The sequence below is a fragment of the Lytechinus pictus genome, chromosome 11 (genome assembly GCF_037042905.1).
Source record: "Lytechinus pictus isolate F3 Inbred chromosome 11, Lp3.0, whole genome shotgun sequence".
Classification (NCBI taxonomy): domain Eukaryota; kingdom Metazoa; phylum Echinodermata; class Echinoidea; order Temnopleuroida; family Toxopneustidae; genus Lytechinus; species Lytechinus pictus.
The window spans coordinates 20,990,529-21,018,143 of NC_087255.1; the positions used below are offsets into that span (position 1 = coordinate 20,990,529).

Here is a 27,615-nt window from a genome sequence, read left to right on the forward strand (position 1 = left end):
TGAGTGATTTCTTTCACTTTATTTTTCAAACAAACTCATACGCATTCAGTCAAGTATTTTGACCAGTTATTTGACGAAGCAATGGAAATTAAATGAAGCAAGTAGCACATTTAAAACACTTTGGCCCTGTAACACAATTGAATTGATTCATTATCATCCGCAACGCTTAGCAATTGCTAAAGGGGTTGATTTTTACGACTGAATCACTGAAAAAAGTATAATGATTAATCAATGATACAAAAAAAAACTGTTTGATTAATCATTTTAAACTGGCCCCTGGTTTACACTATAAAAACTGTCGAGTGACTACTTGTTCATGATGACAAATTAAACATCCACATCCATCATGAAATAAGGAAATTTCACCTACTGTTCTATGATGAAATAAAGCCACATTTCCTCCTTTTACGGGGAAAAAATAAAATTGTCAAATAAACAGTAATCATGACTCTTGATATTACAAGAAATTTCTATTCTTGTGAAAAAAAACCCCACAATATCCTCTGTTTATTTCAATACAAAAAGGCAATTGTTTAAAAATTTGCTGTATACCACCTACATAATTATTAATATATGGTAGAACATAGATAACCACCTCACTAAACATGAAAATTCATCAACCAGGGGCCTGTCTTACTAAGAGTTGCCATTGATACGATCAATCGCAACTATGGAAAACCAGCAAAGTCAACATTTAAAATGCATTTTGTTCAAAAAAAATTCTAGATATGAATGTATATCCATAACTTCATTGATTTCTTGACAATTTGGTGTGTTCTCCTTTGTTTACAAAGGACATTTTGCAAATTTCCTGTAGAAAAAATTATGACACTGACGGATTTCAAAAGAGTTACCATTGATTGGGTCAATCGTAAATCTTTGTAAGACGGGGTCCAGATTTTTGCAACATAACCTTTTGTATTGATCGTGATAAACATCTAAAGCTTTGATAAAGGTTAAATGCACGTAATGTGAATTCAACTGGAGTAACAGATAACGTTCATATCTTACAAGGGAGTACTGACCATTTAATTTTTAGAATCAGGAAAAAACTCATAAGGGGGGCCCGAGGGCAGTTTTGCCTCCAAAATACTCAAGAGCCCTGGAAAATCAAAACGAGTCCCCCAAATGCTCAAAAGAGCCCTGAAATATTCCTATATGATTTCTAACACCATCAAAATAACAATACAATATACATTTAAATAAATATTAGTTACCATCGGAACAAAAATTTGTAAAATATAAAATTAAATACATTTGAGGCAGCACAATTCATGGACAAATATGCTCAAGGTGAAAAATGTAAAGGTAGACATGTGAAATACAGGTTACTCATAAAGTGAGGCAAGTTAGGTATGTCGACTACAAAGTAATACTGAAAACGGCTTTTGAAGAATTGTTATCTTGATTTTTCCATTATCATTATCTTATAATGAGATTCAACGTATTTATGGAAAGCAGGAAAGCTTCATCTCTTTGACCCAGAAAGACTACTAAACAAATATGGTTTTCCATTTCCAGATGCCTAGAGAATGTGACTTTGCTTTTTTTTAATCCATTACGTAGAGTGAAACTGCTAGCCTTGTGCTCCTGAAAACAAAAGAAAAGAACAAAAGAGCTATAAATATGTATTGGAAGAGCAGAAAACACTCTTCTAGTCCTTTGAAGAGAATATAGCAGACCTGCCAACCTACAACCAAAAAAAGTATTCTTATAAGGAAAAAAAAGAGTATTTTTTTGACAAAAAAGAGTATTTTCAAAAATTTGTCTCAACGTAACAATCGCCAGCCTGTTGTAGTGAGATCGGTGAAAAAACATGTAAAACGACTTTACTTGTAAACTTGATAATTCACCCTCTTAAATATGTGCTCGTAGGCAAGAATTTACTTGTTCTTTTCATGCAACAAGTTACTGGCCTGACAGTGATTTTGCCGGTCTGGGACTGTTGGACCGGTGCTAATGCGCTGTGTATAATACATACACCATGATCAGAAATTTAAAACGAAAGTAACAAATCATACAAAAAAAGTATTGGTGTATTTATAGCAAAAAAGAGGAACAAATACTCTAAAAAGGAAACGGTTGGCATGTCTGATATGGGTGTGTCTTACTAAAATAAAGCCATGTATTTCAAAAGGTTTTCATCCTCTAAAATTTATAAATCTAAAAAGTCTAGTCATGAAATATATATAAAGAAAGTTTAGGAATCATCACAAATCAAGATGTTTCGTCAAATAACTAGAGTTTGCCAACTTACAATGAACATTCCAATAGTAATGCTTTTAAAAATTTCCCATCAATCAAATTACATCTGGCTATGATATTGAAATATTTTTAAAATAATAATTTACATGGCACTAATATAAATCCAAGGCACTCTAATATCACCCTGGGGAGTGTTTCATAGGAAGTTTTGTCAGTGATTTTCAATGGCTAACTTGCTCTCAGCCAATGAGATGGAAGTATTCGCAGTAGCTTATAACAATAATCACTGACAAACTTTTTATGAAACTCTCCCGAGAGAAGTGACACTTCCAATGTCAGTGCTCTCAGCTGCATTCAAAGAATTGCTTCTTCAACAGTGTCTGATCACTGACCGCCATCATTAGCCGGATTAGCAGGAATTTTCAATACCTTGAACAAAATACACAAAAGAGCTGGTTATGTAGTCTCGAGAACTCAACTCACAATTCATTTAAGCCCTGCATTATTATGCCTTGTACTACTTTATTTCATTTATTATAGAATAAACTGAAAGACACCAAAATTGACTTTTTAAATTTATTGAATTGAACTCCCCACCTGGGTGGAGAGTGGCAAATGTAAATGAATGACTTACCTTCAACACTAACTCTTGTAACAAGCGTTGACATTGCTTCTCCAATCCGATTAGCAGCTGAAAATAGGTCACCACTCCCTCGCCTACTTCCTCCTAATAAAGGAAATTAAATACATACATGCAACATAAAAATAAAAGGGATTATTTTATGAGATAAAATTCCAGGAATATTCATATACCCTCTTTTCATTCCTTTCTGTGTTTTATTTTGTCTATATCATGGCTTTTTTCTTGAATTCCTTTCCTTTTTTTTCCTCTAAATTTCTTGTTTTCCTAGGCAGGGTTTATTACCACATTTTCAATTTACTGAAGTTTGATGTTACAAACATAGTATGTAAGAATACAAAATATATATATATATTTTTTTTTTAAATCACTACTTAAATTAACATTCCTCAACAGTCGTATTGTAAACACATAGCAGTTGGTAATCTGAAGAAATAAAGAAATGCATATTCAATGTAACAAGATAAAAATACAATATTACCTATTGTTTTAAATGAAAAAGTAATTTTCTATGTCTCAACTCTCTGCATGCCAAATCCTGATTTCACATGATATAAAGCAATACAAATGGCCCAAACAAACTTGTTATTCCGAAGTCCCAAATATAAAGATACAAGCCCGTATTCTGAAGTTGGGTTTAATTTACACTCTGGTCCAAAAATTTGGTTAACTATGGATAGCCAATTGAAACAGGTATCTCTAATAGTACAAGTTCAATTTGCCAGCTCATTGGACACTCAAATCATTCATATGTGACTGAGAATTACTTAACTGAAATAGTTCTATTCATAATAATAACAATAATAATAATAGCTGGAATTTATATAGTGCTTTTTGCCTGAGGATACAAAACACTTACTATTATTACCCAGGCTTTAGCTCGAGCTATCATCACCAGCGCTCCGTGAATGCAAGAAAATAATCCTGCCAGGTACCCATTCACCTTACCTGGGTTGAGAGTAACACAGTGTGGATAAATTTCTTGCTGAAGGAAAACACGCCATGGCTAGAATTTGAATCCACAACCCTCTATTTGAATGGCAAGAGTAAGAACCACTAGACCAAGACGCCCCCACGTATTCATAATCAACACATGAGGAAAGAGCCAAGTAAAGATATGAAACATACAATGTAAACAGAAATTTGACATTTTTGGCTTGCCATACCTTTAACACCGAGTTAGATCATGGCCTACGCTAAGTTAAATCAGACTTCAGGGTCCTGTTTCAGAAAGAATTGCTACAATAACAAATGCGCAATTTCTATCACAAAGTTACTATCAGCCAATCAGATTAAAGGATTTCAGTAGCTTTTAACTGTTATTGTAAATTTGTTATTACAACAAGTGTTATGAAACAGACTCCACAATACAACCAGCAATAGAGTACATACTTGATCTCCTTGGTCTTGGTAGAAGGAATTCTTCCATTGTCATGACAGGCACATGTGGTTCAGCTGAATTTTGAGAAAAAAAAAGAAAGCATTCACCTTAATTAATAGCTATTTTTTATATAGCGCTTTTCCCATAATGGCCCAAAGCGCTTTACAGCATATTATTACCCCAGTCATCGGATCCTTGCATGTCTGTATACAATGTATGCACTTCTCCACTCCCTGGGGATCATTCCAACAAGAGCTCCAAGACTCAATTTCTAGGCATACTACATAGGCTTCACATCCTACCGGGTACCCATTTAGCACCTGGGTCGAGAGTGGCAAGTGTGGATTGACGCCTTGCCAAAGGACGCTAGACCACAGTGGGATTCGAACACACGACCCTCCGTTTTCAAGGCAAGAGTAAGACTATCAATGCGGTTTCTCACTATGGCAAAAATACTCGGATTGACTGGTTGCCAAATAAAAAGAAGAACCTCCCCATTGAAGAGGATGTTTACACTGATATGACTTTTTCTTTAGGCCAAGATTATTATTTTGCCATAATTTCATTACAACTTTAAAAAGGACTGGGCTTTTTAAGGATGTGTTAATGACTTGGGGACATGAATGGCAGTTTTTTCTACTTTTTTTTTCTCAAATGGAATTTTAGAATTCAGGACGTCCTGATAAAATCAGGACAGTTGGCAGGTCAGTGTTTACAATTTTGAATTATTTTGAATAAGATGTAATTCAATGTTTCATTTAAATAAATTGATGCTTTTTTATGGAAGTTATATCTGGTGCATCTAAATATTTTGTCATGACAACCAATCTAAATACCCACCTGGAGGAGGAGGAGAGGGGCTGTCATGGAGAGGGAAAGCATCAGTCATTCTCTGAATCAACTCATCCAATTCAGCTTCCTCCGATGGGTAAGCCATGGATACACCTGTCGTTGGAAAGTGAACCGTCGATTGGTCGTTGATGTTGGGCAGGAAACGCTCCAGATCCAACACGCTCTCTAAGGCACGCGACTTGTTCATTTGAAATGCAGCAGGGATTGATTGGTTGTTTTGAAACCTGGATGGGTGTGATTGGTCCGTTTGAAATCCAGATAGATGCGATTGGTCAGTTTGAAATCTTGATGCATGTGATTGATCCATTTGAAATCGGGATGCATGTGATTGGTCCGTTTGAAGCCCAGACGGATGTGATTGGTCGATTTGGAATCCGACATGATGGGACTGTTCTAGGCGAGAAGGATGTTGGCTACTGAATGGAATGTCTGCGGAATGCGATAAACTGGTCTGATAGCCTTGGCTGTTGTCATGGTGCGGGGCAATAGCACTCTGACTCCCGAAAGGGTACACACCACCCACACTAGCTTGATGCACCGGTGATGCATCACTCTGTAAACCATAAAAACTGTGTGCACCATCTCCACTACCCTGAAGCGGAGCTGGTGCTGAAGTCTGTCGAGCATGAGTAACCACCGGTGGAGCTAAGACAGAAGAATCCATATTCCCAGGGTAAGGTGGAGCAGGTGGCAGCAACCGAAAGCTCCCAGTCGCAACCTTTGACAGATCAGTCATTCGATGCTGATGAAAAGCTCTACTCACATTTCCCTGACCATAACCATGCCCATTAACATGTTTACCTACCCCCACTGGGAGTGCTTGACTAGTATACAGGGGTTGAGGACCAAGTCCAGGGTCTCCATGCCCATCTGGGTAGTCCTTCCCCATCATGACAAACCGTGGTCTAACCGCCGATGCACCAGACGACCCTGATGAAAGGTCCGCGATGGTGTCAAGGGCGGGGTGGGATTGTCCATAGGGGGGCAGTCGCTCGCCCGTCCGGTCATACCCGCTACTGGCCTGGTATCCTGAACTGTGATTGGACGTGTGGTTCATGGATCCTTGATGGTGGAAGTTGGTGTTGCTTGGAGGGTATGAAGGACTGTGGTTGAGGGATGCAGATCTTGGTGAGTGATCAGACCTTCCTTGGCTTGTCTCCTTCTGTCAATGGGAGAGTAGGAAGATCATTTCAAATAATAATATTCCTCTTTTATGAATACCACTTAATAAATTGAAATGACATCTCTATAAAAAGCGCTTTACAGATATATTATTAACCTGGTCATCTGATCCTTGCTTGCTCACACAATTTGTATGCACTTTCTCCATTCCCGGTGGGGGGCATTCCAACAAGAGTTTCAAAACTCAATTGCTAGGCATACTACAGGCTTTTGTATCACATGGGGTAACCATTTAAACACCAGAGTGGAAAGTGGCAAAGTGAGGATTGACGCAAAGGACGCAAAGCCACTGTGGGAATCCAACAAATAAACCTCTGCTTAAAGTTGCACAAAAACATGTTTGATGAACTAGTGATATTCTGGAAAAGTAGGAAATCCATTCAAAATTTTGTTGAGAATGGCCAAAAAGATGTGTATGTAATTTTCTCAAAGCTATGTAAAAGAAAAATAATATTAATTTTTATTAATTCAATTTGAAATACATTTGAATAAAAAATTTGAAGGTTGGACAAAAACTGATTGTTTTTGCAATAATTACAACATAATAATCATAACTTCAGCTGCATGGCTACACATCTGGGTTCAGGGTTCAATAATTTACTTTAAATGAAGTTGCTAATTGGCACAACATAATTTAAATCAAATCCACAGAGCTGCACATCTCATTTCTCATCTTGTAAAGATTTAATACTGAATAGGAGAATTTATTACAGCAAATATTAAGTGCGCTTAATAAAAATTCCCCAAAAAAACTAAAGAAAAATAGAGAAATTACAAGTACGCTTACCCTATGTATCATGGTTCTGAAGTTTTTTAGCTGCTCCTCTAATTTCTTGTTATGTTCTTCCAGGACTTCATAGCGAGCGAAGACTTCATTTCGCTGCTCCACTAGTCTTGTTCGGTCATGTGGAGATGGTTCACGTTCCCTTGGTTCTGAGTACGTCTCAGTTGATGATGAGGTGGAGTCTTGGACATGCAGGCCTAAACGTTCGAGATCATCCATAAGCTCACTTTAAAAATGATGAGAGAGTGGAAAAAGTGTTATTAAACCATTTTGAGGGGTTTATGAAGATAACATGCTAAAAATGAATTCCATTCATTTGTTCATTCCTTTCATCTTGGGATTTGGGGAAAAAATCTCAAGAGTTTGGCAGAATTAATTAAACCTTAACCTTTATTTAACTGGAGGGGGTCAATTTGACCCCCCTCAACAAATGTTGTCACATGTGAAATTTTGTTACCACGCCGCTCACTGACTTTTTACTTTCAAGTCTTGCGTATCTTTTGAGACCAAATTTGCGATGCCCGTTTATGCGGTTCCCAATCTACGCGCGTGCAAATTTTTGCGGTGATTACACAATCAGCGGCCAAGATCTGAAGGAGGGGTCAAATTGACCCCCCCCCCCCGTATATCCTGGTCTGAAATAGCCCAGTTAAATTAAGGTTAAGGGCCAATTCAATACGAACAGCAAGTCCAATGAAATCAATAGAAAGAGAAATATCAAGTCAGCAAACTAATATTGGATATAAAAGATTATGCTAGATATTCTACAATAATTTCACAAAACAGTAATATCCTCAACATGGGTGACATGCAAATAAGAGCTGGGGTACATTCAAAAAAACTTCTTACAATAACAAATTTACAATAACTGTTAAAAGCTACTGAAATCCTTCTATGGCAAATTTGTTATAGATATTGTGCATTTGTTATTATAACAAGTCATTATAATAGGGGACCCTGAAGATGAAATAAGATAATTAATACTAATTATCATTATTATTAAATAAAGTTATTATTATAATATACCATTAAAGAGAGCGGCAAATATGCTGTGTACAGAGTAATAAGTGGAGAAAACACATAGATTTGTAAAATCCAATTACGCACAGTGCACTATTGAAAATTCTTGGAGCAAACAAGTCAATATGAGGGTGAAAAGAATTCAGTTTTTTTCATTTGCAATTCATTTTTTATTATCAGTTCTAATCAGACTGGTGTGTTGGCTCAGTTGGTAGAGCATAAGTCTCACAACCGGGAGGTCGGGAGTTCACATCACACCGAAAGCATTGAAAGATGGGAGTTGAGGCTAACCTGTTGGGCATTCAACGATACATCGGATAGAGCTACTTTAACCTGGTGCTGCACAAAGGCAGCCGGTCCCATAATTAACTGGGCAAAACTAATTTTCTGAGGATTTCTTGGATTTTTTTTTAAATAACGATAATACTTGTCCACATACTCATTCTCTCTTTCTAATTCATCTATAAGATTCTCCAGCACTCGTCGCTCTTGATATCTACTCTCATCAGTGGTTGTTGTACCGATAGATGGCCTAGCGGACTTGATAGAGGGTGGTAGACTAGTAGAACGATGTAACCCTGGAGGTTGTTGGGCTTCCACTGCTTTCAGCCTATTCAAATATGACAGTGGCAATACTGGTACAGGGTATGCAAAACATGCATTCTAATTTCTAAATGCATTTAAGGTCAAGTCCACCCCAACAAAAAATTGATTTGAATAAAAAAGAGAAAAATCCAACAAGCATAACACTGAAAATTTCATCAAAATCGGATGTAAAATAAGAAAGTTATGACATTTTGAAGTTTCGCTTAATTTCACAAAACAGTTTTAAGTACATCCTGGTTGGTATGCAAGTAAGGAGACTGATGATGTCATCCACTCAATATTTCTTTTGTTTCTTATCATATGAAATATTTTCTTCTCATTGTCAAGTGAAAAATGAAAAAATGATTAATGTCCAACTCCATAAAATAAAAGAAATGTACTCACAGTGATGTGATGTCATAATGCCTTATAACCTTATATATTCTTCTACATGCTTTTTTTTCCTACTATTATGAAACAGATTATTTGCTAGATTGTGCTACCATTCAATCTACCATACTGGCATGAAACAATAAACAATTATCTATTTACAAAAATAATAATTGACTTCATCCTACCTCTCTGACATTTGACTGAGCCTAACATGGGTCTCTAATTCAGCATCTTGGTTATCACTAGAAAGAAAGAACAAACATAAAATACATCAGAAATTGTTATAAATTTTGAACATTTTCAAATGTTAGAAATGTTACACTTTGAATGTCTGTTGATATTCATGATAGGTATGACATGTCATGGATTATTATTATAAATGCACAGTTTTGTGACAAAAATTGTGTTGATATTCAATCATATACTGTCCAAAAAAATGTTATACTGATATTCCATAAATGAACACTGTGGATGGGAAAAAGAAGAAAAAATGAAATAAAGAGTGTTTTAGTGATACAGTAAAAACGCATATATTGGTCTGCATCAATTGCCCTGCAGTATTAGAACCTATCCCTAAATAAGACTGAAATCCGACGAATATCCCATAGCCTCCTGTACAAAATTTGTCATTGAGTATGAGGCCATATTCAACAGTCTAGTGCGCATGCGCCAAATATACAACACGTACAACAATGAAAGCAATGTGATGCATAGCATAGATCACAATTACGCTCCATGACGTCATAATGAGCTACCTGAAAGTTGCATGTTGAACGACCAAAATTGATCCTATGAAGTGACTGATAATGCCATAATAATGTGATAGTGATACGACTTGCTAAATCAAATTTCTCCTTCTTTTGGGGGGAGGGGTGGGATAGATGAATAGATGATAATAATTATACTGGATGGCTTTATTTCATGAAATACAAGAAATATTCCACTCATTAGGGCCAATATTTTCCCAAACTAGTAATATTTCTGGTATTCCATTCTGAGCCATCCAATATAGTATAAATATATTTCAATGTCGTTGATTAGCCTCAATGCCCCTCTCATTGGCCTTGACTATTTTTGTGCCCTTTTTAATCTTTTTTTATAATTTTCAAAGTTCAATGTAATAAAGAAATATGCCCTACAGAAAAGTTGCCTTGTCTCCACATACACCTCAACCCCCCTCTTTCCAGAAGAAAAAAAAAACCTACTGATTTCAAGCAAACTAGTAGAAAGCAAATTTTGTTATAATTATTTTGTTTATATATTCTCAGTAAATTTGTGAAGTATTCAAATGCCAGTGAGACCACATTTCTTATTACAAAACAGTTTAAATAGATTTAGTTTTCTTTTACCTTGCTTTGTCATCAGATTCCCAACCATCCTCTATAAAGCGATATTTCTTCTTGATACGGCGGCCATGTTTCTTACTCAAATTATTGCGCACAGTCTTTGTAAAGGCACGGACATCCTCCTTTGATTTACTCTGCAAAATTATATAAAATAAAAAGAGAATAAATTGATGAATAAACAGTCAACAGGCAAGAAATATACAGTTCTAATGGGGAAATAGTGATTATTTTAGTTACAAATCTAATTTGTGCTTAAATTTTCAAACTGCAAATGGAAATTACCCTTTTCCCACATGCCAGAAACAATGTGCATTAATTGTCTTTAAGATTAGGATCTGCATTTTGTTTTGTTTTGTTTAAATTTTTTTAATTAATATTCTGATCATATCTGACCAGTTTGGAAGTTAGTAAGTTATTCCATAATTTCAATTTTGATTTAAATAAAATGGATATTTATTAAAAACAAGGATAAAAAATGCAGAAATTTAAATTCACTAATCATATTTTAAATGGGAATATGCAAATTACATTGCCCTGACATAATTTAACCCCCATTTTATTGTCTTTGCATGATCAAAATACATATAAATGTGAGACATGAGTGTTATGGACCTAATTTCTATTGGATATGGGATATGGTTCAAATTGAGTAAACAGCATTTTAAGTTGAACTGCTCATTTGTCTTGAACAGACAATAATATAATTCCATATCCTATGTTTCTCCCCACATGCTCAAGCAACATTCATTTTTATTCTTTTATCCTCTATTTTCATTGTACTTCCTGCCAATTAACACTCTATCCTGACCTTTTGTGTCTTAACAAAGCAAAGCTTTTTTTGTCCACCTGTATACCTATCCACTTCTTGTATCTAAAACAATGAAGTGTATTTCACTCTGTAGGTGTTAAGCGTTAACTCTGTGGGTGTTAAGTGTATCTACAATGAAGTGCACTTTCCCTCTGTAAGTGTTAACTCTGTGGGTGATAAGTGTATAGATCTACAACAATGAATTTTTTTTTTTTTGGGGGGTGGTATAAGGCAGGGCTCGACATTAGCAGTGGCCTGGTGGCCCGGGGGACCAAAAATGAGAGTCGGGCCACCAAAATTCTGTAAAAGCAAACACTTGGTGGCCCGGTGGGGCAACCAAAGTTTTTATAAATTGTAATGTTTTTCTTTGTTTAACTAAATTTGCTTTGTGGGCCACCAAAAATATCAAATTAATGATTTTGGTGGACCGATCGGGCCACCAAGAAAAAGGTTAGTGTGGAGCCTTGTTTAAGGGGTTAATGTGTAAGGTTTTTGCATATTTCTTAAAGTGAACATTAATACAAATTAAACAACATGAGAATATGATATACCGAGAGGCAGTACTCCTGCATCGGGTGGCTCTGCTTGTGATGTTTGGACGACCTACGGGTGAAAAAGCAATTCTGGCAGAGGTCAAAGTTGAAACACTTGAGGCACTGGTAGCGAAGTCCAATGATAGGATACATCTTACAAACAGAACACTTGACCTCGTGCTTCACTGTGATATTAGAGAAAGGGAGACAAAGGAGGTACAATGAGTGCTAAGAGACAAGGAAATAATTTTTTCTTAATTTTAATTTCTGAAACAAAACGTTTCTGTTCTATAATAACTTTTAAAATTACTTGTAAAGTGTCTGAACACTAACCAGAGTAGAATCGGCGCCATAAAAATTCTAAGCCAAAGAATTATAAGCCAACATTCTCAAAAGAAGTCTAAACCACACCTAAATTTTCTGAGCATGCCATGAATTGATCCCCTTATACAAAAAGATGTAGGTGTGCATACGCACACTTGTGTAATGTGTGTTTATTTGCACATATTTTTACTGAGCTTTAAAAAATACAGTGGATTCTCTAATGGTTACTTTAAACCTCTTGCAATGCAGGTCAGAGAAATCAAAAGGAAGGGAAGAACAAAATATTGATTAGAGTACATGTACAGCAAAAAGAAATGTTTAAAGGAAGACAGATCAACAAAAGATATTTTGAAAAGAAGAGAAAAGAGTGAAACACAAAGTATATCAATGTTAAGGAAAGTCTAAGGAAAAAACATGACTAACAAGACCAACATACACTGAACATATTTGAAAATCATATTAAGAATCTATTCATTAGAATTCAGGCCCTTTTTATGACTATACACTGGTAAATATTCAACATCAGTATCTAAAATCAGAATACTGTGCATATTTTTTTGTTTTTGCATGAAGAGCTTACTTTTTTCTGCAGCTGAGAACCTATGTAGAGTTGGAAGCCAGACTAAGGTCTGTGGTTCAGACATCAACCACTGGTAGAAATCATCCTGAGAAATGGTTGGTCCCAAAGCCTGTCAAAAAGAGAAGAAAAAAAAAACAAGTAATGGATCAAATAACATTTGAGACCAGAGCAGTATCAAATCACATTTGAATTTAGAATATATAAGAAAATAATTTTTTAGGAACTGATAGCAAAATACTCAGGTGAACCTAGGTCTCTATTTCATAAAGACTTATGATCATTTCCACTTTGCCATTATGGTACCTACCATCCAAAACTTGATTTTGATTGACTGTAAAATTACGTTACCATGGTAGTTACCATTGGATGGTAATGTTACAAGAATGGTAAATTTATGCCACCGTATCCTGGTTTAAATGAATTGCAATTCTCCAAATCCAATTTGCATACAGGTTACATTTTTTTAACAGTTTACATACTTCTTTAAATATATCAGGTGAGCCTCTCACATGCTTTTTGGCTGCAGATGGGATTATTATAATTTTATAATTTAAAAGCAATGTCATAAATATGACAAAGACACGTGGATATAAATAAACAATTCAAGCAAGTCTCAGAGGGGTTAGTTTTCTTGGACTAAACCTCAACTGCTGTAGGGCGTTCCATTAATATTTGTAATTTATCTTTGCTATTGATTGGTTGACCAGCACGGGTGTGTAACTGTAACTACAGTAATTGTCGGGGATTGATTACTTATCAGTGCTGATAACATTTATGAAACGTTCCCCAGGGCCCCATCTTTCAAAGAGTTGCGATTGATCCAATCAATCGTAACTCTATGGAAATCCATCAGTGCCACAATTTTTTTCTACAGGAAATTTGCAAAATGTCCATTGTAAAACAAAGGAGAACACACCAAATTGTCAAGAAATCAATGAATTTATGGATATACATTCATATCTAGAAATCTTTCTAACAAACATGCATTTTATATGTTGACTTTGCTGGCTTTCAATAGTTGCGATTGATCGGATCAATCGCAACTCTTTGTAAGACGGGCCCCAGAGATGTAAGGACATTGACAATCTGAACTGAAACTTGGCAAAAACGAAGACACAAGTAGAATTACCGACTGGAAGCAGTCTTCCACTGATGCTCCTACACCTTTCCCAAACGTTCCACTCTCACCCATCAAATTGGTTATCTGTAAAACAGGAAGAATATTGGCAACATTTGGAGTGATACGTCAAAGGAAATTTAGAATTCAAATGAAAAATTACCTAAAGTTGACATTATTTTACATAATATTCGCAGGAAATATAATATCTGTGAAGTTGATTATTCGAGAAGGTTGGCAGCAGTTGAAACTTAAGTGATGAATAGAAAGAGATATAGCAAAAGAGAAACACATTAAACAGAGAAAAAGTTGACACCACTAAGTAATAATTTATTTGCAGGAACAAATATAGAAATCAAAGAAAAGATGACCACTCTGAACCATATATAGCCATGTCAAATGTTTCAAATGGAGAAAAAGAAATAATAAAAGGTGAAAATCAATGCATTTGCTGATGTGGTTACTGAACAATAATGTTTCCTACAGCATTTTTGCAATTACTATGCAGACGCTTTCTATAACGCAGAAAATCTTTTGTCCAAAGCCCTTCAATAGCAAAACAGCCTTTGTCATAAGAATTGTTGAAGCGAAACAGCAGTGTCGTCCTGGACTCTTGACAAACGACACATTTGCAATTTTTCGTCCGGTCCGAATATGCGGACGATCTGCTGTCCCGATCCACCAACTTTCGACAAAAACCTCTCGGCTGTCCAATGTGATTTGACTTACAGTCAACAACATCATAAAAACTTTGTTTCCACAATTTGTTGAAACCATTTTTTTTTCTTCAGTAGTATAAATCTCCTAAAACAGATTTTATTACTCAGAACAGATCTTACCTGAGTAACGTCATGCATGAATTCTGACATCATCTTACGAGTGATACTGCCTATTCTATTAGCAAGGAGGTCTTGGAAATCTATCACAGATAAAAGATTAGAAGGGGAGCAGACTTTATGATAATAAAACAGTGACAGACCAAAGAAAACCATACGGGAGCAAAAATAATTTGCTATAATAAGTACTTTACAATTAAAACCCACATTGATGATTTGCTCTACTTGCCGGTCAACAAGAACAATCCTTTTCCATAACAACTGTAAAGACGTTTAGTTATACCTAAGTATCATTGATATGTTACAAGCTACTGTTATAAGCTACTAAAATCTTATATTTTGATCACCAGGGATTACATCCAACAAAGAATATTAGGATTTTTTAAATGGATAATGAGTTTCAAGGAATGGGTCATTATTGGCTGGTCTATTTTAGCCCTGGAGAAAAATCTGCTTTAGCAATGCATATTTCATGTACAAATACTACCTGTATAAGATAAATAAATATCAAGGTTGACAATTTTTTAATAATAAAAGCCTTAGATTTTTAGTTAATATTTCAGAAGTCTGTTTACTGTAATAATACTTTTAAAAGCAATACATGAGCCTAATTCATATCATTGTATGGGTATTTCATTGCTTACAAACTTGCAGTTTACCTCATAGACAATATTGCATTTGAGTTTTATTTCAGTCTTTGAAAACTACAGTTCAAATCTTACATTGGGGGGCCGTTTCATAAAGCTGTTCGTAAGTTACGACTGGTGATCCTTTCTTACGCGCTAAACCATCGCCTATGGTGTATAGCATTTACCAAAAGAAAGGATCACCAGTCGTTCTTATCTTACGAACAGCTTTATGAAACACCCACCTGTATTTATCTGTTACCTATCCAGAACATATGACAGTAATTCCCCACTTAAAAACTACCATACATATAATACTTACATCTGTATTTATCTGTTATCCTTGCAGAACAAATGATCGCAATTCCCAACTTGACAGGTAGAACTCTTATACAACCTGTCCTTTGGCTAGAATACAACAGACATGACAAGGAGTGTCACTCAGACAGTGTGCTGTTTTCAAAACATTATATTTCAGGTCATAAAACACTTATATGTATTCATATGAAGTTGCTTAGAAAAAAAAGGATAACCAAGTGTTCTAGCTTTTCAAGAAATAGTTTCCAATTATATAGATTTTGATTTGCAAGAAGTAAACAAAAACAATAGCAAGAGAAGTAACGTTCATGTGATGATATCCCAATTATGAAATAAAACTTTACTTTCGAAAGTACAAACTCTACACAGAAAGTTATCTTATAAGCTAACTTAATGGTCTTTGTAAATCCAAGGGCCCTTTGAAAATTCCATAAGTATCCAGTAATAATTATAAATAATATATTGCATTCCAATGGATCTCTTGTATTTCTATAAATAGATTAAATGAACCAAATATCGGCATGATTTTGATCAATACAATTCAAGGATGACTATATAGGCCTACTTATCTGCGGGAAGAATAATGCTCAGGAAAGTGATCTTACACATCAAATAAATTAAGTAGCCAGTTAAGAAGCAGATCACTGCATCGATTCAATCTAAGCGTGCTCCGTCCACGGACCTTGGTCATGTGGTACATCTCATTGATGATGTTGTAGAGCTGGACGGCATCCATGACGCTGTCGTTATGGCGACTGTATCCATGGAGCTCAAAAGCCATCCTTACAGTGATCAAGTTAACCACATCCACTGGGGAATATAATAGATAACACAATGTCATTTCATATAACACTGTTCATAATTATACACAACTTTATGAGCAACTGTTGAGCCTATCTTCTAGAATATGATTCTCATAGGTGTTGATTAAAGTGATGGAAAGGGTCACCAATCGTTTGTGAAGTCACTTGTAACTTCAAAACAGCTTTGTGAAAAGCCCACCTGGTAACATTAAGCAACCAATGACACAGTCAAAATTCAACATCGAAATTCCTTAAATTTCATTTTGCACTGGGACTTGTTATTATAACCATGAAATATCAATGCACGGAAATTTCAAAGAAAGTACCGTATACAATGAATTCATTAGAAAAGAGAGAAAGAAGACATTTTACTAATACTCACTGTGCAATACTTTTTGTAGCATTCTAAGCTTAGCAGCAGTTCTGTATGCACCAAACTGAATGTTGTCCATTTTGCCTAAACATGCATACAATTAAAACATTAACAAACATAGATAACACATAATATCAAAGTGATTCCTGTAGGGTGTTTCACAAACAGCAGAAGTGTGACTTAGAGCACTGGCGGATCCAGGAGGGGGCAAAGCCGGCCCATGCCACCCCCCCCCCCTTTGAGAGGCACAATTTTAAAAATTTGTAATGTAAAAATGCTGTTAAAACAGGAGTGTGCCTCCCCTTTTGAAAGTGAAGACCTTTTTTTTTTTTTTGCTTGTCAATTTTTTCCGTGGGAAAATGTGCCTCCCCCCATTTGAAAAATCCTGGATCCGCCCCTACTTAGAGTCATGCTTAAAGCTGGCGTGCACATATTTGACATGCAATCTCATTTATTAATATCCAGAAAGCATATGTCCACAGAGCAACATCTGACCAATGCAGTGACACGTTTTATACCACACGCAACTGGAATTTAAATGCGACATTTAGTCACAGTTAAATAATTGTGAAACATTCCATTGTTCAACATCAATAATGCTAAAACGGCACTGTAAACTTTCAAGCGCAATTTCAAAAATTCGACGTTTGAAAGCATAAAAATAGTAGGCATGAGAAAGTCATATATGTGTACATGTAGGTAGATGATTATCAAAGGACAATACAGATGAACCCCCTAAAGAACAATGTACAATTTGCAGAAAATTAGAGAATCCAATGATGGAGAATGAAACTAAATTACAATAGCTATAAAATTGATGGTTTGAGGTTTTGATTTTGTTTTTTTAAGTCTCACATCCTAATTAAAACAAACAAATATACTTACTCAAACTGGACATGGCCGACACAAGATCTGGGTGATCCCATTGCGTGACCTCACTGTAATGGCTATATAAAAAGGGAGATAAGACATACACATAGTATGGGGGAAAGAACATTATTCAGAAGCTCTAATACTAAAGGAATCTGGATTTGAATGTATAAATTCTGTAAAGATTCTTTGAGAGAGCAAAAATACACAAGGTTTGTTATGGTAACGTGGATAGATCAAGGCACAACATCAACATTCTGAGCCATGTCTTTCACATATTTCATCATTGTTAAAGGTAAAAGAAGGTAGTTTGAGCAATCAAATATTTCATGAGAAAGTCTTTTAAATCAAGGTTAGTTGTCACCATAATATCATATATCTAGATCTGGTACATTAATGTAAACTTATCTTTGTGAAATCATGAAATCTTAGCTAAAAACCGATAATTCTGATCACTAACACTGAAAAGCATATTAGTCCAGGATAGAAGAGGCATAACCTTGTTTTTTTTATATATACAATATTTTTTGATGGTTTCTTGTCAATTCGAGGGTGCTGATTGCAAATCTGGATGATGCCACTCGTGTAACCTTGAGCATTTTCCGCAAATTGGCAAAATCCAATATGGCCGCCAAAATATGCAAATTACCCATGAAAATCCTAAAATTGTCCGCACATTGGCTATGAAATGCATGAAATCGTGTGGCAGGAGTGAAATACTCTCTGAAAAAATAATTTTTGACAAAATATTTATTTTCCTGATATTCAAAATGGCCGCCATAGGCCCTTGTATACTCTATTATGTACAATATGAAAAGGGAAAACTAATTTTTCACAAAAATGAGCCCTAAACTGCAAAAATCGCGATGTATGAATGAAGTAATATATGCAAATCATCATTACTAACGAGATATATCATTTATTATGTCATATATGGGAACATTGCTGTATTTTGATATCTAAAAAAGCCGCCACTGGCCCAAACAGTATTGCGTACAATGGCAATGGGGGCCAAAAAATTCACAAGAGTGATCAGTAAAATGCAAAGTATTAAGGTAAAACGAGTGGAATACTGACTAAAAACATAATTGTTAACGAAATATATTATTAATATGCCATGTATGTGATGGATGTTGTATTTTGATATTTAAAATGGCTGCCAAAGGCCCTAAAAATATTATGCACAATGAGAAAGAGGAGCAAAGAAATCACAAGAGTGAGCACTAAGATGCATATATATGTGATAAATTAATGGGATACTGTCTAAAAACGTATTTTCTAACAAAATATATCATTCAGGTTTCAAGTTTGTGTTAAATACTGTATTTTTACTTTCAAAATGGCCGCCATAGACATCAACAGTACTATGTACAATGCAAAGTGGGAAACCAATATTCACAGGAGTGAGCACCATAAATGCACGTAATAGTGATCTATGAGTAAAATATTGTCTGAAAGCATAATTTCTATTAAGATATATTATTTATTCTGCCAGTTAGGTGATAAATACTGTTATTGGAAAGTCAAAATTGCCGCTACAGGCCCTTACGGTATTATGCACAATGTGAATGGGAACAAACTATTTCAACAGAATTTGGATTTGCTTGGCCAAATGGTGATGTATGAGTGAAATATTGTCTGAAAACATGATTTATAACAAAATATATCATATCTTATGTAATTTAGGTGATAAATACTGTATTTCAACATTCAAAATGGCTGCCATATGCCCTGTTTGTGAACATTATTTGTCTCCACCCAAATTGTATAGTATACGATAAGGGCCTATATGGTGGCCATTTTCAATTTAAAAATGCAGCATTTATCACCTTAATTACACAACATTATGATATATCTCGTTAGAAACCATGGTTTTAGACAATATTTCACCCTTACATCACAATTCAGAATTATATGCAATATTTAGAGTCAAGCAAAGCCAAATTCTGTCAAAATTATATGTCCCATGTTACAATGTACACAATACTTTAAGGACCTATGGCAGCCATTTTGGATTTCAAAGTACAGCATTTATTACCTCCACGACCAATATGTGATGTATCTATTTAGAAATCATGTTTAAGACAATATTTTTACTCGTACATCACAGTTATATGCATTTAATGATTCTCACTCTTGTGAAAATTAGTTTCCCTATTCGCATGTTACATAATTTAGTTAGGGCTTGTAGAGGTTATTTTGAATGTCAAAATTCAGTATTTATCACCTATATGGCAGAAGAAATGCTATAATAAAAAAATAAATGTATGTTTTCAATTAAAATTTTACTCATACAACATATGGATGTCATATAATCAAGCAAATCCAAATTCTTACAAAATTATATGTCCCCATTCACATTGTAGATAATACTGTTAGGACCTATAGGGACCATTTTGAATTTCATAATACAGCATTTATCTCATGCATGACAAAATAAATGATATGTCTTGCTATAAAACATGTTGTCAGACGATATTTTACTCGTAGATCACAATTACATGCATTTTATGTTTCTTACTCGTGTGAAAATTAGTTTCTCCATTCGCATTGTACATGATAAATATAGGGCCTATGGCGGCCATTTTGAATTTCAAAATACAGCATTTATCACATAAATGGCATATTAACAATGATGTTTTTAGTCAGTCGTTTATATCTTAATAATATGCGTTTTAGTGCTCACCCTTGTCATTTTTTTGGCCCCGGCCATTGCCATTGTACATAATACTCTTTGGGCCAGTGGCGGCTATTTTAGATATAAAAATACAGCAATGTTCCCATACATGACATAATAAATGATATATCTCGTTAGTAATGATGATTTGCATATATTACTTTGTTCATACATCGCGATTTTTTGCGGTTTAGTGCTCATTTTTGTGAAAATTAGTTTTCCCTATTCATAATGTACATAATAGAGTATACAAGGGCCTATGGCGGCCATTTTGAATATCAGGAAAATAAATATTTTGTCAAAAATTATTTTTTCAGTGAGTATTTCACTCCTGCCACACGATTTCATGCATTTCATAGCCAATGTGCGGACAATTTTAGGATTTTCATGGGTAATTTGCATATTTTGGCGGCCATATTGGATTTTGCCAATTTGCGGAAAATGCTCAAGGTTACGCGAGTGGCATCATCCAGATTCGTAATCAGCACCCTCGAATTGACAAGAAACCATCAAAAAATATTGTATATATAAAAAAACAAGGTTTGGTCAAGTTTCTATGGGGCCTATCCTGGACTATATATGTGTGTATGAATATTGCTTGGAAAAATACCTGACATTTGATGGAATTCTGTGCTAATTTTACTAATTTCTCCGCAATTACACTTTTTTTCCAGAGCCACTTGGCATATACATGTATTTTTATTTATACATACAAACACTTGGGTGGTAAGTTTATTGGATTTTGTTCGAACTCATCTTGCGATCGTTACCGCAACTTGTATTTATCTTTAATCCTTACAATAAATTTCTAATAAATGAAAGCATGGAGAAATTGTAGTGAAAGATTCACAGTGCCTTTGAATCCCACTCTAACGGCATAAATTAATGCAGCAACTTCACTTATAAATACAATGCCCTAATGAGTTTTAGAAGAAACAATCATACTTACTTGATGTAATATGGAATTCCATTGCTTGTTTCACTTTTACTCCATTGGTTCTCCATTTTTTCTAGTACTGATCTACATTTCCCTGTCTATCTGTACTAATAAAATATACAATATATGATTATGTGAATAAATAAAAGTTGCCCATTTGTTACATGTAATTTTGTTTATCACATGCAAGCAGCTCCCCCCTATGTCATGTACTATCAATTCTATACATTGCTGTTTTCTATTGGTACATGGTGAAATATGAAACAATATATTTTCATGGTATCAGATAATGATTAACATGATCACCCCCAATATCATTTTCAACTTTCTAAGAAAATAATGATTTATAAAATTCATATTCCAAGACATATGGGGAAGATGCTTATGTATGACAGTGTGATATTGAAAAACTCAAACTTTGATAATTCTTTTGTGGACTTTCGCCAAACATTGAGATGTTTCTTTTGGCCTGTTCCAGAAAATACTAAGCCTTATCCATGGTCAAAATTTCAAAATCCTACAAACAGAACAAATTAGGTATCACTTGAAAGCTAAGACAGTGAAATGTATGAATCTGAAAGAAATAATTTCAAACAAATTCATTTTGGAACGGCATTAAACTTGCCAAAGCAACAAGATACAATATTACTTATGTTAAAAGCTCAAGTTTGCAATGATTTTTAAACCTGATATAAGCTTTGAAATTATCAAAGTTGGATAATGTCCAAGTTGTTATTACATCAGGTTTCTAGAAAATAAGTTAGTTATTTTTCTTCTACCAAATATATTAAAAGCAGGCACTTTAAAATGTACATCCGAACCCTTTTTCACATACACTTTTTTTTTACAAGCAAAACAAAAGTAGATAAATTTCCCCCAAATCAGATGCAAAGCAAGCTTGGTGTGTTAGTTTATACACCAGAAAATGTAGCTCACCACTAGTCCAGGAATTCAAGTTAAAAGGGGGTCAGATGTAAAGTTTTTTTGTATCCGACCCCTTTGTATAGGTATGTGACAAAAAAAATGAAAATCATCAAATATGAATAAATTTGGTATCACTTGAAAGCTCTTAAAAAGACCTTTAAAATGATACCAAGAACTTTAATTTTCATCAAGAAATTAAAAAGTTATTCCAGTTTAAGTTGCGCATATTCATCCAAATTTGTGGTCATTGTCTTAATGTAAAGTCAATGGAGTACAGAACCCATTTTTGTGACCATTTTGTGACCATTTTGAACCCAAGTCTTCAACAGGTTCTAACTTCTTTGTTTTTGAGTCCTATGAAGTAATTTAGGTATCAATGGAAAGGTGAGAGAATGCTCAATTGATGTATATCAATTCATCTTGTAATTTTTCTTATTATGTGTAAAATAATTTCTTCTAATTAATTATAATTAATTATGCAAATAAGACAAAATCACAATTACTCGCCTCTTTTTTTGCCAAATGAAGGTGATTATGATAGATAATTCATATAATTTAGTTGGCATCAAGACAGCATCATGTAGATAATTTCCTAAATGAATTTGTCTAAAGTATTGTTATTGTAATTTCTAATGTATTTCTTTGTTTTTCTGATATAAATTACAAGCTCTTTTTCAACTTAGTATTGTAATTTTGTATATGTGTATGTACGGGGGTCCTTTTTTACATATAAAACATTTTCTTTTGTACTTTGTATGACCAAATAAAAATATGTGTGCTTTTTTCTGATGATTTTGATTGTTTCACCAATTCCTTATGTATTCTATTGTTTCAACAATTTGTTATACATGTATAATATGTAGCTTTTGATTTGAGAGACAATGGACATGTGATTACATTTTTTTAGAAGGAATGAGCAGCTGAGTGTAAAATATGTATGTAGAATTGTATGCAATTTATTTCAAGTATCAAGAAGGACGAAAATTAAGTTTTAATATATTCTATCAGTTGTCAATGTCTTATATTTGTATACATACATTGTATTACTAAGGCCCTGTTTGAGCTCTCTTTTTAAAGAAAAATAAATAAATTCAAATTATTAGTCGAAGCCAAAAGAAAAGGAAAAGAGTGGTCTATTTCTTTCAAAACAAAACAAAAAACAACCAGGAAAAATATATAACAAAGCTCTAAACAACAACAAAACAGACATCAAAGCTCCAAACAAGCACTAAAAACAAGAGAAACAAAAGTGACACAAAAACTTGTACCAATCCCATCCCCATTTTCCAATTCAAAACAAAAACCCCACCTGCGCCCCTAAAAAAAGAAAAGTGAATAAAAAAATAAATACTAAAATTGATAATAAAGAAAACATAAATACATGACTTAGACCCATCTGGAAATGAAATATTCTTTCCTCTGAGTTTTCATGTATTTTCTTTAATACAAGAGTGAAAAAAATTACAACAAAAAAATAAACAACATCTAGTTCGTGCATTTTAATAAAAAAAATCAACATTTAAGATATTCTCCTTTCAAAAGCAAATCCAGTCTCCTAATAATGAAATATGAGTATATGACCCCCCAAAAATGAAAAAGTAAACAATACAATAATTTAAAAAAGAAACTTTAAAAAATATATAAAAAAAGAAACTGAAAAATTAACAATTTTTGCATTTTAATTAAAAAGTCAACATTTATGATATTCCCCTTTCAAAAGCAAATTCAGTCTCAAAATAATGAAACATGATTGAAAAGTTTCAAAATATATTTTTTTTCTACAAAAGAAAAAAAAGAAACACTATAGATTTTGCATTTTAATTTAATAAGTCAACATTAATATTCCACTTCCAAAAGAATCCAGTTTCCAAATGATAAAACATGATTGAACAATCAAAGTAAAACATGTTGACTCTATAACCTTAGGAGGAAAGAATGTTTTTGTGACAAAATGTATATATTTCAATCAATATCAGTATAACAATCTACGGTATAATGACAGACATTTTCAGAAAAAGGCACAATTATTATCAAGTAAACAATTTAGATCCAGTTCAATCCAGCATGAACGACTCACTATCGACCGCTCCCGTCACCAAGCCCTCCGCATCGGGTACCGGTAGCTCGACTGCCGAAAGACGGACGGGAGCCCACCGCATCGGGCAGCTCGACTGCCGAGAGACCGGCTGTGACAAGGGTAGCTCGCTTCTCTTATATCTGGACAGCTCAACGATAGAATCTTTTAATTTTAATTTTTTTGTTGATTTGAATATATTCTATAACAATTGAGATACATAATTGGATCGTAGTTCTACTTACCATTAAAAAATTTCGATCATTTGCGCATCCAAAAATTTGATGAACTTTCAAGCTCCGATATCCACACTTCACAGGCGAGTATCCACATTGAAACTTATATGTACAGAAAGAGCACATTTTCAACTGTCTGTATCAAGGCACGAGATTGCATCAACTATGTGCGCATGCAACCCCATTTTAGATGAGCCTCCCAGACAGAGGCGATGCCACTTGCAGCGAAACCCGTGCGAAAACCGTGCAGCCAAAACCAGCGCTCGCGATGCGCCCGTATTCGCACATACCTACTTTGTAACTTGGTTTTATGAATTTACCTTCTACTGCTTAGATGTTTTTGGCAAAATTTGAATATCATAACATCTTTTAGTCATATCAATCTTTCAAAATTGAATACAAATTTCAATTTCAACCTAGATTAACAATGACATTTTTGGTGTTCTTTTTAACCCCACAAATACTGGGGGCCAAAATCACCTCCCTCCTTCAACATGTTGCATGACAATACTGAAACACATGGTGATATCGCTGCATAGTTTTATCATTTTTTTCTTTGAAGTCTTTCACAACTTTTGAGACCAATTACGCAAAAAAATACCACATATTTTTTACAAAATGCAGATTTTCATATGATACCATCTCACAAAGGATCATTTATTTGTGTTGTGGGTACATGTTCAATGGAAATCATGTTCCCTTATGGAATTCACAAATGGCTTATTTTCTTTATTCTCAAATTATTACTCAAATCAATTGATTTAGTGGTAATTACACTGCCAGTCACAATTCTTTGAAGTTTGACTACTTGTTTACCCGTTTCAACCAGAGAACAATAGATTCGGTCCACTGAACCTATTTAATTAGATTTTTTTTTAGAAGTAAAGTAGAAATCTTGGGGGCGAAAGTTTGAGGTTTTCTGGTGGTATGTGTAGATTAATGCAATAGAATCCTTGGCTTCGTTGAGAGTAAGCATACGTTAGTAAATCAATGATTTTTACTCAAGTCTCAACTTCTCAAGCTAACGTAATAGAATACTAATACGTAATAGAACTTGAACAGTTGAAGTGAACTTCACAGGGGGGGGGGGGGCAGTCAATTGGCTGGCCATAGTTATACCACAACTGTCGACCAGAGTTTAAATCAAACCCGACCTTATAATATGGCCATGGGCCTATTAGTATTAGTCTGACTTTTATTTTTTGATTTTAATAGATCCAATGAAGATCATATCAACGTACAAAAAATTAAGCATGTGGGACCGTACAATATTTCATTTGATTATTAGGCCAGGGATAATCATAGTCATAATAGAATAGGGCGACAATTTTTTTTAACAATTATACAATTGCACAAGAATATTTACTGAAAATACAATGCGGTGATGAGAGGAAGTACAAGTAGCAGATCATACACTCAATTTTTATAAATACCTCTTTCGAATAATGGCGATTCATTCATTCATTTACAATTCAAAATTTCGCTCCGAGTCCTAGTCCGATGCGCTATATGCCGCAAAAGCTAGTACGGTACCGGCACCGGTAAATGAACGGTACGGGTTCTGGGATATCGTCTGTTCTAACCGGTATCGATTTAGAAAAAAAAAAAGATTAATACTCACTCATTCAGTTTTATTTGATTCAATTGCTTAGCTGCAAACTCGTTTTATGTTATATTCTGTATTTATTAGCCTAGGTATGAACCCAGTTTCTAATTCTTAGAATGAATCTTTTGTAACTGTAAATGTTCATATATAACTTTTGAATGTATAACCGTGACTATATATACGGTATGCTTTTGCTCAACATTGTGTTATTTTGGGAGGTAATTTAGAGGTAATTATGTCAGGTTATGTAATATGTCGTATATGTTTTGATCTGAATGATCAATCAAGACTATTAAAATTTAAAACAAAAATTAAAAGTAAGAAATGAATTTTGCCCACTGCACCCCCGCCACAAAAATATGAATAATGTGATAATTATTAAAAAAAAGTTGTTATTAAATAAAAAGGAAATTGTAAAAACAAAGAATTGAAATCTTTTCTCATGACCAAAAAAAGTGCAGCCTACAAGGACATAAATTTCATGATTTTGATTTAAAAAAATTCATCAAAAATTAATATATGGTGTATACCGGTATAGAAGTCTGTGAGTCTGATAAAAGCCGGGATAAACAAAATTTTAGAAATTAGCTCATGATAATTCTGAATGGTAAAATCGTTTCTCTTTAGTTTGTAGATTTTACTAAAAGGAAGCGCATCATTGACTCAATGTATGCTACATATGGCAATTCCACCTGTTCAGGGAGGCATCAAATCTTGTTTCACACTGTACTGAGAAAAAAAAACATTTCATAAAATGAGAAGGGATCAACCTTTCATTTTTGCATATTTTTTATATTGATTTGTGAATGTGTATATTATTATTATGTAAGGAAATAAAGGATACGATGGCATTGTTTATTGTTTTTGATGTGGGTAGTTTTTTTGTCATATTTTCAAAACAATGAGATTAAACCTCATGAAGGAACATAAGATGCAATTTTAAGCGATATTCTTTTTTTTTCGCTGATTTTATCTTTTTCTCCGGGATTTTTTTCTTTTGACACGCTATACTAGTGATAGTCCTTTTTACTACATATTGATGCAATTCAAGTTTCCAATTTGATTCGTTTTCTATAAACCAATTGGGTATTAAAATCTAGTTGGCGTCCATAGTGGCCACATCTTTGAGTTTGAGCCTTACACCAAAAAGTGTTCAAGTAAGTAAGTAGCAACCAGAAGTGCTGTAATGTAAACTTAACGCCGTAGTAAAATGACTAGTAAGTGTGATCTTGAACACCCGTTAACACCTTTTTTTTTGGGGGGTGTATATCTTTGACGATACTTTTCTTGCTTCTTTTATCTTATCAAATCATCCAGACCATCCGTCATAACAAATCAATGAGGAACTGAAACGTGACTGCAAAATTTTTGGTCACGAATTCAGTGATAAAGCCAATAACTGGACCATGGCTCAAGCAGCGGGAGGGCGGGACAAGGGGCAGGTCCCCCCTCCCCAATTTTTAAGAAAGAAAGAAAGAAAAAAAAGAAAGAAAGAAAGAATGTAAATCTATGTAAGGGATCCCTCTGTAAAACAGCGTTGATATGTTATCAACGCTGCAGTATAGGGCAATCCCTCCGTCTTTTT

At 34.3% G+C, this 27,615-nt stretch overlaps 1 protein-coding gene across 2 annotated transcripts; it reads right to left on the reverse strand.

Moving 5' to 3' along the window:
* On the reverse strand, positions 1-25,938 carry LOC129270979 (dystrophin-like). 2 transcript variants are annotated; one of them, XM_064106995.1, is made up of 18 exons: positions 25,858-25,938; positions 21,203-21,297; positions 17,592-17,653; positions 16,716-16,790; positions 16,136-16,340; positions 15,535-15,620; positions 14,590-14,669; positions 13,763-13,837; positions 12,634-12,742; positions 11,748-11,914; positions 10,392-10,522; positions 9,228-9,284; positions 8,504-8,674; positions 7,048-7,270; positions 5,067-6,240; positions 4,238-4,300; positions 2,840-2,932; positions 1-1,590 (listed from the first exon to the last, which is right to left on the reverse strand). In XM_064106995.1, the coding sequence occupies exons 2-18, from the start codon at positions 21,256-21,258 to the stop codon at positions 1,577-1,579; spliced, it is 2,841 nt and encodes a 946-aa protein (XP_063963065.1). In that variant the 5' UTR covers positions 21,259-21,297; positions 25,858-25,938; the 3' UTR covers positions 1-1,576. The 2 variants fall into 2 exon arrangements, with proteins under 2 accessions (XP_063963065.1, XP_063963066.1); XM_064106996.1 differs by having other exon boundaries at positions 21,203-21,292; positions 25,858-25,929.
* Positions 25,939-27,615: the final 1,677 nt, after the last annotated feature.

Coding starts and splice junctions, on each gene's coding strand:
- LOC129270979 (XM_064106995.1), bottom strand. CDS start 21,258: ATGGAGAACCAATGGAGTAAAAGTGAAACAAGCAATGGAATTCCATAT. Junction 9,285..10,391: donor GAATCTGATGACAAAGCAAG/GTAAAAGAAAAC, acceptor CTTTCTTTCTAG/TGATAACCAAGATGCTGAAT. Junction 6,241..7,047: donor TCAGAACCATGATACATAGG/GTAAGCGTACTT, acceptor TCCCATTGACAG/AAGGAGACAAGCCAAGGAAG.